The following is a 14,683-nucleotide window of genomic DNA, read 5'->3' on the forward strand; positions in this document are numbered from 1 at the left end:
TCTACGGGATCGAGAGCTGTCAAGGATAATTGACACGTTTTTAATACAATATACATGAGAAAGAAAGTGACGTTGACATGTTTCTGGAAAGAGACCCCCCCTCCCCCGCAGAATATAAGGTCAAAGTTCACAGGAAGCTGGGGGGCTGCCATTTTTTCCTGCTGCTGCTAACATTTTAGATGCTAAGGAGAAAGGAGGGGTGGCTTTCGTTGGTAAATTTTATATTTAATTTACCCCAAAAGAGTTCAAAACATTCGTTCCTTTCTCCACCCCTTGTTGCAAACATCATAACTATTGAATGAATTCGGCATGGAGAAAATAGTGGAACAGTCTTGGAATTCTTCCTACACCTACCAGGTGAGCAAGCATAGCGCGGAGATGCTACACAACCTCAACATTCAGAGGAAAGATGGAGGCAGGTTTTGCGATGTGATCTTGCGCGTCGGTGAAGAGAGCTTTCCTGCCCACAAGGCGGTACTGGCCGCGTGTAGTGAGTACTTCGAATCGGTCTTTAGCTGTCAAACAGAGGGCGACAGCGAGGCAAAGGAGCTTGAAATGCATACCATAAGCCCTAAAGTTTTTAAAGACATTCTAGACTTTGCTTACTCTTCGAAGATTGTGGTACGCCTGGAATGCTTCCCCGAGTTGATGACAGCAGCCAAGTTTCTGTTAATGCGATCAGTCATCGAGATATGTCAGGAGGTAATAAAACAGTCTAATGTACAAATTCTTCTTCCACCTTCACGAGGAGGGGACTCCAGCTTGTTCCCTTCAGGAGCCCCGGATTTGGGCTTCCAAGCGACTCAACAGGAAATGCCAAATGGTACTGAAATGTTATCAAATGGCTCAATGTTTTCCAACATTGGACAAACGCACAACTTGGATGGAAACAGTGATACGTCTCTGGTCAGTAGCCCTTCGTCAACAATGCACCCTGCCGGTCGATTGCCAGTGTCTCCATCATCAGAGATGACGGGGAATCATTTTCAAGAGGATGTCTCGCCTGGATCAAAACGAGGTAGAGGGCGGCCAAAGAAAGGGACAGTCATGGAGCCTATACATTTTAATCACAGCACCCCTAAAGACAATGGGTTATTTCTTTGTAGAATTTGTGGGAAAGCATTTACAGAGGCGACACGCTTAAGAAACCACGAAGCACAGCATGGAGCATCCACCGGTGGTGTAAACAGTAGCAGCGATACCTTACCCGCTGCAGACGGCCCTATGTTGATATCTCAATCACAACCAGGTCTGTTGGAAAATGGCATATCCATGCACGGCATCGAAGATAACAGTCGTAAACGTGAAAGGACGAGACGTCACGTTGGTTGTGACATTTGTGGGAAAGTTTTTCGTGACGTTTACCATCTGAACCGACACAAGCTTTCTCACTCCGGAGAAAAGCCATACGCGTGTCATGTATGCGGCCTTCGTTTCAAACGCAAGGACAGAATGTCATACCATGTGAGGTCACACGATGGCTCCGTTGGCAAACCTTACGTGTGTCAAAGCTGTGGAAAAGGATTTTCAAGGTAAGTACATATTTGGATAGAATACCATAAAGGACATGATCAATTATCGGGAACCTCAATGTTCCTTACAACCAGATCCATGCAATTCTCTTGGTTGTGTCAGTATGGTAATAGTTTCTGTTTTGCTATATTTAGGCCAGACCATCTGAATGGACACATCAAACAAGTTCACACAACAGAGAGACCCCACAAGTGCCAGGTAAGACTATTAAGATTCTCTCTGGAAATGTGATCTCTTGGGTAGCAATTTTGGCATTAGGCCTCTGTCTAAACTATTGACAGTTCATGTCTGAAACATTGCTAGAATGTCTAGACCCAGCAGGGGCGGATCTAGAGATTTTCATTCGGGGTGGCAATGGGGTGGCAGAAGGAAGTTGTTGGGTGGCCTCCTGAAGGCGAATCAAACCCAGAGTAGGGGGGTACAGTACTCCCTATGGTAAATTAATAGGCTAGAATATCATAGTTTAAATTAAACGGTAACATTAATATTTGTTATTGAAATGTTCTGTAATGTACAAATAATATTTTTCCATGGGAAGATTGAGGTTCATGTTGTTTAATTGTAACTTGTTTCACAACATGCTCTTATGGTTCTTCCCTTTGGGACTGTTTTTTCACAATGTATGCTTCATGTTTTGGCTACCCGCCATGTTTGGGGCTATCTTGTTGTTATGATCAGAGACCTATGCACTTTTGTAACGCTCTCTCTTGGAAGTCGCTTTGGATAAAAGCGTCTGCTAAATGCATAAAAATAAAAATAAATGTTATTGGGGTGGCAGCTGCCACCCCTTAGATCCACCACAGAGACCCAGGCTTTTATGGGCCATTGTCTGAATGATCTGTGCTTTGTACAGTGTGTCTTGCAATGCATGTCAAAAAAACAATGAAATCCTCCTTTTCTTGCGCCTTTTTTCCCTCTCCAGATCTGTAATGCCTCCTTTGCCACGAGAGACAGACTGAGATCCCACCTGGCATGCCATGAGGACAAGATCCCCTGCCAGATTTGTGGCAAATTCCTCCGAGCTGCATATATGACCGACCACCTCAAGAAACACAGTGAAGGAACTCACAACTACTGTGGCATATGCAACAAAGGTAAAGCCTAATTTACATCAGCCACTTCATTTAAGTGCCATGACTTGTCTCTACCGAATGTCTGTTAAAACTTTTGTTGAAAATAAGACATTTGAGGCAGAGTTGTTTTACCTGAAGACTCAAGAGTACACCTGTGAGGAGGCTGTTGAACCAACCGGTCTCTTGTCTCTTTGCGTTTAGTATCCCTGGAAAACAGTTACCAGCTTGTTATTTAATTCAGACTGATACAGAACAGTGTTTTTGTTGCACCTACTCCAAAATACACAAATTGCTAGGTTTGCAAAACTTTCCTATCCTGCCTTTTAATGGCAAACTAGTACTGCAGGTAAGGGCTGCGTCAAGAATACATGTCTACATATGGCCAAATATGAGAAATGGTATGCAAGGACCTGAACCAGACACCATAAATTTCAGTCATGAAAATTTGCCAAAACTCGTGGTAACTCTACAAAGGTTTATGTAGGTTATGTATCATTGATCTGTGGTCGATCTGTGGATTCAGAAGGCAGAATGCTCTCGCGTTCATATCCAGCGGTGTGTAGGTCTGCAATTGCCTTTTGTTGTGTGTTCTTTTCCTGGACCCAGGTTTCTCCACAGCATCCTACCTTAAGGTGCACGTAAAAACGCACCATGGCTCACCTCTCCTCCCCGCTGCCACAGCACACAGCTTCCCTGAGCCGCGGGGGGAACCGCCGATGCACAACGGCGCTCCTTACCACACAGGACGCCAGTGCGCAGTGGAAGGCAAGCAGCCGCCCACCCTGTCTTCAGCATTCGTGTTTCTTGCCTTTTATCATCTGCTGCCTGGAGGTGTTGCATCCCTATAGCCATTCCAAAGCTCCACCTAAAGCATACATAAAATAGGCACACTCTCACATGCTTTTGCATGTCCGGTAACCATTACGCTTTATCTAGATGGATCCATCTGCTGTCTGTCTTTCCATGAGCTAACAGGACTTCTTCATAAAGAAAGCACCAAACAGCGGCACTTGTGGTCTCTAGATGAGGCTAGCAGGTGTAGTGTCAACCTCAACTTAAATGTCAATGCATGTGTCGTCTGTGATTCATGCCCAATAAGGGAAGGAGAAACATGTCTGGAAGGAATTGTGTATGATGGTTAAGATAAGATGCTACGTTGACTTTCCCATTTCACAAAACAGCCCACATACATGGGCTGTTTTGTGAAATAGGAAATAGAAAAGACCTGATCATCCCTATATATCATCCTCTAATCTGACTTCTCCATCTCTTTTCCTAAATAATGACAAAACAAAGCTTGGGTTGGATTTACCCTAAGTGTCGCTGTTAGATGCAGATTATTTTCAAAATATTGCCATATCTTTGGAAAAATCTAGCTATCTTGAGTAAAAAAAACTTAGATAAATGTGTTTTAGCATACTTGCATTGTTTTGGGATCTTTTTTTTGTGTTGGATCTGTTTTGCCATAGTAGTTGTTTGGCATGACAACATGGTGAATGCTGTCTGCTGCTTCCTGTTATGTTTCTCACATGGTGGCCACTGGTACGCTCTGTTGCATGAACAGCTGTGTATCAATTGAATGTACACAACAACCTGGATTCAATGGAGCTTTTTTCATGTATATTATTGCCATAAAAACCAGCAACCTCTGGCTAGTAGGCTCATTTACCTTGTATTGTCTACCTTTTTGTGAATCAGTCTAAGAAGTGCATTGATGCAGCACTTCAGATTGAGCTGAGCATCACTTTAAAATGCAATACAGTTTGAAATGGAGAAGGGCGTTCTGGAAACATGCACAATGTTGGGGTTGCAAAGAAGTGTGATAAACAAAATAAGTGCCCAATAAACTGGTTGGTGTCTTAAAAGGCACTATTAGGATTAACTCATCACAGACGAATTGCAAATAATAATGAAAACAATTCAATTAGCAACCCAAGCACTATATAGTTTACCTCCCAAAAGGCATCTGCTGGCTTGGCAAGTAATAGAGGAAAAAGTTTCATTCACTGAGTTTTTTTTTCCTTATGGTTATTTAGTCAGTTTCCATTTTAAGAGAAATACTGCAAACCTGCGTAGCTTGGGTCTTCCCACTGACAGTAAATGGTGTAGCTCAGATCTGATGTCATGGTAACAACAACTGTTGACTGTATAGTTTCTGTGGCCTTTGTTATTTCTGTCCTCCACATCTGTCTCGGGGGCGGGTGTTTGTGTAGACCTATGCACTACTCGCCGGCTGCTGGTCACCTTCCCTGAGGCAGAAGGTCGCTTTCGTGGGTTTTCTGGACCCCCAGTTCTCTCCCAGCCCTGCCCCCCTACCTTGAGCCTGCAGCCTGAGCTGCTCTTGGGAAAATCAGGGGGTGCGCCATATTTCTGGGAGTGTCGCTCTGGCGGGGCGCCTGGCTTCCCTTTCCACGGGCCTCTTGCAGGTCAGTATGGGCCAGCAGGAGGGCGGGTGGGAGCTGAGCGCTGAAACACTCTATTGATTGGTTGAGCACGATAGTAGCCATGCTGCTGGAAAGATTTGGGCAAGAAGTATCCAGCCACTATGAGTGCATGGGCAAGGAAGTGACTGGAATCAACATACTATGAGAGCATGTTGTTGCTAAAAGTTGGCTGTAATTTAGTGGCTTGTCTCTGTGTCTTAAGATTTAAGCTACTTATTCCTTTAAGAGACCAAAAGGCGTGTGTAATCTGGTTTCAGGTCATTTTGATATATTTATGGTGTAAGAAATAAGATGTTTTGTTATTGTCCTTGTAGAGCTATATTGAAAGGAATTAACTATTTCCATCCCTCACAGATAAAGGAGTTCTGGGACCAATCTTTTGGAGATTTCTCTGGATGCATCACTTTTCTTTTCAACATGGAACACTTAACTTTGCACAATAATTTCAGTTTATATTGTTGCAGGTGGTGGCCAACTGGAGTACTTCTACTGAGGGAGGAGCTATATGTTGAATTGTGTGTAATTACTAATTCGAGTTTTCCCTCTTCCCTGTTTTTATGCCCTACCCTCATTTTTCTTTCTCTCTTTTCATGGCCGCCTCCTCTTGGTCTCTCTTCCTCCTGCTCTCCACACACCCCCACCCCTCCATGTGTTTTCCTCAGACGGGCAGGAGAATGTTGGGAAGTGTCCCCATCAGGAATCTGAAGAGTCAGACCCTTCTTTTGGGGAGCTGTCGAACGGGGATGAGCTCAAGTCTCCACACAAGCCTGACGGTGAGGAACAGGGGATGACGCCTCTAGCGTGCAACGGAGCCTCTGCTGGTGCTTTGGCATCACCAGGGAGCACCAAAGTCAAGACAGATTTAGAGAAAAAATTCCCTTGCAGCGACTGTGGCCAGGCTTTCCGTACCAAGTCCTACCTCAACAAGCACCAACACAGGGTGCACAAGGCTCCGAAAGGCCATAGCAGTACAGCGTCAGGGTTAGGGGATCTTGCCCCCTCCCTAAGCTCACCCTTTTCCCCTCAACAGAACATGTCCCTGTTGGAGTCTTTTGGCTTTCAGATAGTACAGTCTGCTTTTGCCTCCTCGCTGGTGGACTCTGAAGCAGGCCATAGTGGGATTGGCCATGGGGAAAAGTGACTCTAGTGCTGATGAGTCTGTCCAAACTGCCTTTCTCCAGATGAGGGCTAGATTTGATCAGTCACCTGGCATTCAGCATCTCAGCTTAACTAGACTTTCTTGGAAGACTACTCTGCTGTTCAGATATTCATAATATTTTGTGTCTCTGTATTATGGGCTATAATTTGTTGATGTTTACCATTTTGGAGCAAAATTGTAAATACATTTTCTTTACATTAACACATCATTGATTTATCTACCAAGTTATACCCATATTTGCTTTGCTCAGTTTAATGACTTTACTCTCTGTAATGTATAATCAAGCCCTTTCAATTCATTACCAAAAAACCCTGTTATCTTCTTGACAAATAAGGATGTTGTTAGAAGCATTGTCAACTAAAGAGACTAGTTAATTAGCAGACAATAAGACTTACCAATAATCCTTTGCTACCAAGCTTTTGAAAAAACGTATTTAAAACAATCATATCAAATCTTGCAGCTGTGGCCCCATCTTCACTTCATAGCACCTGACTGCTAGAGGCTTGAGATGAATCCCTAACTACACTGCAGCAAAGCCAATTCAGCCCCCCCACACACACACGCAACCCCCTACACACACACACACACACACACACACACACACACACACACAAAGAAAAGGGTCAGGATTATGCCCATTGCCTCAAACGATTTGAGAATGTTTAGCTCTGGAATTCTAAGATAAGTTTGTTTGTTGGTCACGTAATGTGAAATCAATTCTGCATTATAAACAGGGACCAAATTCAGGTTTGACTATTGAAATTGAGAAATGTAGAGTATATTTTATTAACTTATTCATTGCCCTGTTTGCTTTGTGCAACTTTTTTTTAATTGTTTATTGAAATGTTGATGTAGTCTGCTGATATAGCAAATTTTTCTAAGTTATGTTAGAATCGGGAGGCCTAACTGGCAGTATAACAAGTGTAAGCGAGCGTGCTAATTCTGTCTGCGTTTTATTCTCTCTGATATGCTTTTATTGTCTTATAACATCAAATTCAGTTGATTGATTAAGCACCGTACATTCCTTTTTTTATTTATAGTTCTATTGTTGTGATTGTAACAAGTGTATATTGCATACACTATACATGCATATGATCAAATAGGGAGCCTGTACATAGGTTAATGTTTTTTCCTTGTCCATTATGTAGTTGGATGTAGATTTTGCTTATTTGAAAGTAACCACACTGCACACCCAGTGAACAGTGTTATATACTCTGTTCTAGTATAATAATGTGGGTTTGATTTGGGATGGAATGTTGTCCACTGGATGGTGACAGTAGTATCACTGTTCATTATAAACACTGTCACCTTGCTCTGGTAGTCCTTACTCTACCTGTAGCATAACTCGTGGCTTGACCAATCAGTCTGCCTAGGCCATTAGTACCCTACTTTGAGCTCCTCCATAATAGTGATGCACTTGCATTCTCACTGTGGATGGAATACAAGTCAGCCCCAGACTTATTTTATGTTATTTATTGGATGAGTGAGAGACGTAAAAAAATATGCTCTTTTGCTACAGTCGGTAGTTGTGGCACAATGGAATGGCTCACTGTTTATATATACTGGCTGTCTGGTGGTGTTGTTTCTCACCCATGTTGGTACTCGGTGTATGGGATGTGTTTTGTGTGTGATTTTGTAGATACTCTTACTGTTTTATCATGTTATTTTGGTCTGTTGCAAAGTGCCTTCCAAATACTGATAGTGCACAGCAGTGGATTAAAAAGGACCTCTTTTTTAAAAGGTAAATCATACACGGAGTGACTTGCATTGACACTTTTGTATAAAAACATGCACACACAAGATGTACAGTATGTTAACTCGGTATTTTATCAATGTATTCTGCAAGATTGTTCTTTAAACATGTGAGTTACATGTTTTGTTATAAAATCTTTGGAAATATTTCAATATAAGCATACTTTTCTATAGATGTTTGTTTTTGTACTCAGTTTTTGAGTCTGTTGTCTCCTATTGCTACAGAGGTGAGCGATGAAATAAACATTTATTTGAAACTCTTATTCAGTTCTGTTATTTTTCTGTTATACTATTTGTGGTTATATTGTTCTGTGGATATAAGTGAAATCCACCTTCAAACTGTGGACACAATAACAAATGACAGTCATATTTAGTACTTTTGTTTATTTCCAATAATGCTCAAAACTTTCAAGTTTCAACAAAAGTGGAAACAGTGTTTTTGGTTGTTTATGATGATAGTAAACCATGCTGACTTCCTTTTTAAATTCAGTTATAAGATCAGTTAAGGACAAGCAACTCAATGATAAAGTTATTTAAATTAGAAATTAAACGGTGTGTGATGTGGGCTTTCAGAGTTTTAAATGATACACATTTTCAGAATTTTGTTACAAAACCAAAGTTAGCCTTTTCCGTGTCAGATTTCCTGTTTTTGTAGTTCAGTTTGTTAAAGTCTTCCATAATCTCCATCACAGTTTTGTTAGTGGTTTCTGGGATGAAATATAGCATGAATGCTGCACTGAAAATGCAGTAGACCACAAAGATCAGGAAGCAGAACTCTCCCATACCATCCTGTGTGAGCCAAAAAATAACAAAATTAGCTGTGTGACAGTGAGCTATGGATCTAATGTTTAGTCAACAAATGTAGGAAGAAAAACATAAAACAAATGAGCTATCACAGCTAACCATATGTTGAGTATATGGCTGATTCTCACCACTATGTAGGGGAAGAACATGCCGATGAGGAACAGGCCCAGCCAGTTGACAGTGCCGCTGATCACATAAGCGGAGGGACGCCAGGCCTGCAGAAAGAGGTCAGCCGGAAGAGCCATTGCCACTCCACCTAAAAAGCAAGAGTTACATGACAAAGTGCATGGACCACACAAGCACTACACGTATGAACTATCCACTCTAATCCAGTGAATACAAGCCTATGTGGATTCTGGTATGTCCATGAAACTTACAAGGCCCAAGTCCATACACACAGATGACTGCGAAGATAAGAGTGATGTTTATATACGGCATCCAGAAATATAGATCCTGAGGAGAAAACAAAACTGTATTTCTTCTCATTTCTGTTTAATGAACAGCCAGCATATGAAAATTAAAGAGGTACAGCATACCTTGAAATACAGTATGGCAATCAGCACAGACATGATGGCCCCCATCAACAGGTACCCATAACCCATCAGATTCTTCCTGCCAGCACGGTCTATCAACAGGGACTGAGACACAACATTCCTCTCTCACAACAGGGCAGATCTACAGTGCAGTATTTAGGCTTTTTATTTACAGGTGGGACAGTTCACATGAATGTCTCATGCCTCAATGTATGATTCCCACCAGTTTTATTTCTGTCCTAATGTGTGTCCTGTTGCAGTACTCACACAGAAACTGACGGCAATGAGCTCTGTTGCCCCAATGCCAATGGACAGGTACTGCATTTTATCCTCTGCGACTCCAGCTTCATGGAAAATGTCAAAACAATAGAAATACAGCTAATAGACAGGAAGACAAGAGAGAAGAGGGAGGACATTTGTTTACTAACGACGAAGGAATTAAGACGGGTACATTATTACTTCAGTGGAAACTTTATATTAACGGTGGAAAAAGTTGACTCACAGCATTAATTCCACAGAACTGAACGCCAGCACAAGGAAAAATAAGAGCCAGCGTCTGCCATCTTACACAGCGGGATCGCAGCACGTCCAGCACTGTTTTAGTCTTCTGACCCTGGGAGTTCTCTCTTTCCTTATCCATGTCATCTAACTCAAGCTTCAGGTCATCCTCTTGCCATAACCACTGTAAAGCTTAAACACACATACAGTACCAGTCAAAAGTTTGGACACCTTTTAACTGATACTGTACATATACACAGACACACACACACACATATAAAATATAACGTACACAGAGCTAGATACATTTTTGCAATAAAAGGCCTTGTTCACATACCTCTTTTGCAGCCCTCAGTGTCACCTTTGTCAATATAGAGGTATCGAGGAGCTTCAGGAAAGTAAGGCAGGGCCAGGAGTTGAAGGACAGCAGGCAGGCCACAAAGGCCAAGCAGAAATGGCCACGTGTCATCTCTCCCTAACAACTCCCTGCAAAAATGATGAAGAGGAGGAGTTGGGAACAACATTGCTGCTGTCAATATCAACTTAGCAAAATGGTAATTAGTCAATCATTCATTAAGTAATCATACCTAGTTTAACCTTTTGATAATTCTGACATACTGACCTGATGCCTAAAATTTGGCCTATAATCTTCCCTAGTCCAATGAAAATGGAGCAAGTGAGGCTCATGAATCCTCTCATTTTCTTGGGAGAGCTCTCGCCCAAATACATCAAGTTTACACTCAGACCAAGGCCTAAGTTAAGAGAAAGACAGACAGAGACATAAGCTTTCACAAACAAAGAACCTGATGACAAACACGGGAGGTTGATCCTGTAAATGTTAGAACCACGCACAAACCAGTTGAAACAAACACATATATGCATACATTTACACACAAAAACCTAACACTCACCAGCATTATATCCGTAGAGAAATCTGCCCAGCAGGATCATCTCAAAAGACTTGGCCATGGGACTGAAGACCATAACAATAGCTGCTACAATGCCCACCACATTGTTAAATAACAGGGCTTTCTTCCTACAAAATAAAATTGACATCATACACTGCTGAGATGATTATAGACTTTATATATGTGTGTGTGTGTGTGTGTGTGTGTGTGTGTGTGTGTGTGTGTGAAAGCATGTATAAACACGTGTAACCGCGTGTGTGTATTATTATGTATTACTGTGGGTTGGGGGTGTAATATTTGTGTGTTTGTATCTCACTGCACCTGCCATGGACAGCGGGAAGGCTGCCACTGTGGATAGCTCCGAGCCATCCACCCAAGCTGAACACAGACACAATGAAGGACCAGATGAGCATGTTGGTGGAATCCTCCACTGGAACCCCATACCGTCCCAGCCATGTTTGGTTCACAAAACCTTGGATATGCTGCAGACGGAGAGAAATGCCTTTCTTTAGCATACTAAGATGTACCGTTAAAACATACTTTTATTTCTATTTGTTTATTATTATGTCACTCCTACCAGGGTTTTCACAGAATCACATTCAGGTAGGCTACATTAATCACAAGCCAGTAGGACTCTACTGGTAAGTCATGAGTTAAAAGGAAATGAATCAGTAATATTTGGAGAACTGAGAATATTCTCTTACCAAGAAAGGGGATTTATGGCATTCTATTAATTAACTTTCCAACCAAAACCACATGTTGTTGGTTGACCAGCATGCGTTTCATTTTCATTTCACAAAGGTATTGTCAAAATCCAAATTCGTCACAAAATTGCAATATTTCAGTTGTTGCTTTCAGTATGTTCATATATTTCATTATTAATCTAAAAAGTAGGTGTCTCTGTTTTGAAAGACAATTTCAGTATACACTCACTGAGACATACTTGCATAACCTCATGCCATCAACTAACCTGTGCCGGGGATGCCATGATGGAAACTTGGATCCCATACTGAAATGATCCCCCAATTCCCAAGACTAACATTAACAGGTAAAGCCTCCAATACTGCACCTATAGAAATGGAAAGAACACATCAACTGTTTTTCAAAAGTCACGACACATTGAGTTTTTAAATGAACCCTGACACGAGTGAGAGTGTTGACGATGGTCATGATGTGTCCTTCTTACCAATTCTTTCAGAGTGTCGTTCATGTTTGCAGTGTCTCCCTGGCTGCTGACTGGCACTGGAGAACACGCGTGCTGTGGACCCACCTGTTACTTTGGATGAGGAGGATACACACAACATAAAGGGCCATTATATCTCCACCCATGGCCAAACATCAGTTAGCCTGGGTTGGTCATTTAAGCCATTAGTGCAGAATAAGTTAACAATATGTACAGACAACGGGATGGAACCTGGGCCAAACTGGATCTTATCTGGTTATTACCTGCAATGACAGCATCATGTCCATCGCTTGTAAATTATTTCCCATAGTTTAGCTTGTGGGAGGGTGATAGGGGTTTCTTGTCTGAACAAGAATGACTTACCCATTGTTTTCTTGGTGCATCCAATAGTAAGCTTGCGAGACAGCTGGATTTGCGAGATTACAACCACCTGAGAATCTATCTGGCCAACCTTCATCCATTATCCTCCAACCTCCATCCATCATCCTCCAACCTTCTCCATTTGTGGCCTAACCACAGAGGTTTGGACCAATCAACATAGTTTAAAGAACTACTGGCAGCTGTGGTTGTGGTTGAAGTTGATAGACAGATCAATCCAATCACCTGTCATGTATTTTGTACCGGCCGTTTCCAATAACGACATCCCAAATGGATATGTGTGACAAACCATCTGGTGAGTCAGGTTAATCAAAAAGCACAAGGTAGTACAAATTTGACATGTAGATCATTTATTTTTCCCTTTTTTGCATGTTCCTGTATGTCCTGTATTTATTGAGAAGGGGGCGATTAATATAAGGGTGCTTTCACACCTATTAGTCCGTTTTCTTGGTCCGAATTAGTGGATAAGTTGCTACTTGGTTGCATTTTTCAATAGGTCCGGTTAGTGTTCACACGGTGCTATTTGAAGTGATACAACGTTTGTAAAAAACAATGACGTTTGTAAAAAAAAAAACTATGACGTTTGTAAAAAACAATAACACGCTGTCGTACAGATGGTTAATCTATTGCACAGAAAATGTGCGAGGGAAAATCACTTCCTTGTCACGAACAACAATGGAGCAGCGTATTGCTATTGGAATATCTTTAATTGTTATGATTTGTTGTTGCACGAGCACGTATTTTGGGTTGCTCGTCGGTCTTTTACCCAGTATTATATCCAGGTCATATTATATCGAACCAGCATTGGAATTATTTTCTTTCGTCCGACGAGCTACCACTTTCCATAGAACATCATGCAGTTTCATTGCTGCCTACGTTATATATTTTTTGTACTTTCAACCGACATATTGGTCCACTGTGCAATAATGACCCATAAGTATATCACTAAATAATAAATAATAGTAAACGATCACGTTCACACCTAAAGCGAACCGAACCATATGGTTCACTTGGAACCGGACGAGAGGCAGCTAAATCTTTTTTTGCGTTTTGGACGTCCATATGGACGTCCATAGACTGACGGCGATGGCTGCTGATCTTTGCATGGATGGACGGACGGCGATGCTGTTCAGAGTGCCGTCCATAGAGGGAGCATATATTTTGGACGGCGTCATAGCCGTCCATATGGACGGCGATGCTGTTCAGAGTGCCGTCCATAGAGGGAGCAGATATTTTGGACGGCGATGGATTAGCAGGGACGTCCCTCGTGCCGTCCATAGAGGGAGCAGATATTTTGGACGGCATCATAGCCGTCCATATGGACGGCGATGCTGTTCAGAGTGCCGTCCATAGAGGGAGCATATATTTTGGACGGCGATGGATTGAATGTTTAGCAGGCTGTTGAGCTAACAGAACTGCCGAAGGCTACCATAGCATGTAGCTAGCTACATTAACTTTGGATGACTCAATCTTTTGTCAAGTTAATTTGTATGAATTGCATGTTAGTGCAATATTTACGCCTTTATTCTGTTTTTTTTACATAATCAGCAGTATGATCTCATGACAATATAGACTTGAAAAACAATATGTTATGGTTTGGGTTTGCCTATAGGCTACATATATTTTAATTATTTCGAGAATTGTTAATAAAGACTCATTTAAAATTTTAAAATTTGGAGTGTTAGGCCCATAGGCTATTACGTTTTGCATTTGTCTCCGCTCAAAGTGGTTCGTGCGCAACATTGGAGCTACTGACTGGTGGCTCCAAATCCACCCATAAAACACTTTAAACTGACGGCTTCAAAGACCTAAAGGGCAATGTATTTCATAGGGTCATAACACAATGTTAAAATCTTAATTGAGTCTTTATTAACAATTCTCGAAATATTTAAAATATATGTAGCCTATATCTAGGCAAACCCTAACCATAACATATTGTTTTTCAAGTCTGTATTGTCATGAGATTATATTGTTGATTGGCCTACTTTTGTATGTTAAAAATAAAATAAAGGCGTAAATATATAGCCTTCACTTAAATGCAATTAATACAAAATAACGTGACAAAACTTATTGAGTCATCCACGGTTGCTGTAGCTACATTCATGGTAGCCTTTGACGGCTTTGGTTTGGCTCAACACATCGTATTGTGTTTTGCATTGGTCTCCGCTCCAAGCGAGTGTTTGTTGTTTTGCGTTTGTCTCCGTGCGCAAAGTTCGTGCGCAAGATTGGAGCTACTGACTGGTGGCTTCAAATCCACCCATAAAACACTTTAAACTGACGGTTTAAAAGACCTAAATGGCAATGTATTTCATAGGGTCATAACACAATGTTAACATTTTAAATGAGTCTTTATTAACAATTCTCGAAATAATTAAAATAAATGTAGCCTATAGGCAAACCCAAACCATAACATATTGT

General features: G+C 41.5%; 2 protein-coding genes across 4 annotated transcripts; one reads left to right on the forward strand and one right to left on the reverse strand.

Annotated features, from left to right (window-relative positions):
- Positions 1 to 124: 124 nt before the first annotated feature.
- patz1 (POZ/BTB and AT hook containing zinc finger 1) lies at positions 125 to 8,224 on the forward strand. Of its 3 annotated transcripts, XM_047025453.1 has the most exons (6): positions 125 to 1,532; positions 1,668 to 1,731; positions 2,456 to 2,627; positions 3,213 to 3,371; positions 4,820 to 5,032; positions 5,713 to 8,224. In XM_047025453.1, the coding sequence occupies exons 1-6, from the start codon at positions 310 to 312 to the stop codon at positions 6,189 to 6,191; spliced, it is 2,310 nt and encodes a 769-aa protein (XP_046881409.1). In that variant the 5' UTR covers positions 125 to 309; the 3' UTR covers positions 6,192 to 8,224. The 3 variants fall into 3 exon arrangements, with proteins under 3 accessions (XP_046881409.1, XP_046881410.1, XP_046881411.1); XM_047025454.1 differs by lacking the exon at positions 4,820 to 5,032; XM_047025455.1 differs by lacking the exons at positions 3,213 to 3,371; positions 4,820 to 5,032 and having other exon boundaries at positions 126 to 1,532.
- Positions 8,225 to 8,326: 102 nt separating this feature from the next.
- LOC124471889 (solute carrier family 2, facilitated glucose transporter member 11-like) lies at positions 8,327 to 13,288 on the reverse strand. The gene is made up of 13 exons (XM_047026552.1): positions 12,251 to 13,288; positions 11,891 to 11,980; positions 11,675 to 11,773; positions 11,026 to 11,186; positions 10,708 to 10,832; positions 10,419 to 10,548; positions 10,134 to 10,282; positions 9,801 to 9,988; positions 9,566 to 9,676; positions 9,302 to 9,403; positions 9,143 to 9,218; positions 8,894 to 9,021; positions 8,327 to 8,750 (listed from the first exon to the last, which is right to left on the reverse strand). The coding sequence occupies exons 2-13, from the start codon at positions 11,912 to 11,914 to the stop codon at positions 8,556 to 8,558; spliced, it is 1,488 nt and encodes a 495-aa protein (XP_046882508.1). The 5' UTR covers positions 11,915 to 11,980; positions 12,251 to 13,288; the 3' UTR covers positions 8,327 to 8,555.
- Between the last annotated feature and the right edge of the window lie 1,395 nt (positions 13,289 to 14,683).

The sequence above is a fragment of the Hypomesus transpacificus genome, chromosome 9 (assembly GCF_021917145.1).
Source record: "Hypomesus transpacificus isolate Combined female chromosome 9, fHypTra1, whole genome shotgun sequence".
Taxonomy (NCBI): domain Eukaryota; kingdom Metazoa; phylum Chordata; class Actinopteri; order Osmeriformes; family Osmeridae; genus Hypomesus; species Hypomesus transpacificus.

Coding starts and splice junctions, on each gene's coding strand:
- patz1 (XM_047025453.1), top strand. CDS start 310: ATGGAGAAAATAGTGGAACAGTCTTGGAATTCTTCCTACACCTACCAG. Junction 1,732..2,455: donor AGAGACCCCACAAGTGCCAG/GTAAGACTATTA, acceptor TTCCCTCTCCAG/ATCTGTAATGCCTCCTTTGC. Junction 3,372..4,819: donor ACGCCAGTGCGCAGTGGAAG/GCAAGCAGCCGC, acceptor GTGTTTGTGTAG/ACCTATGCACTACTCGCCGG.
- LOC124471889 (XM_047026552.1), bottom strand. CDS start 11,914: ATGAACGACACTCTGAAAGAATTG. Junction 10,283..10,418: donor GGCCAAATTTTAGGCATCAG/GTCAGTATGTCA, acceptor TCATTTTTGCAG/GGAGTTGTTAGGGAGAGATG. Junction 9,989..10,133: donor CACTGAGGGCTGCAAAAGAG/GTATGTGAACAA, acceptor TGTGTGTTTAAG/CTTTACAGTGGTTATGGCAA.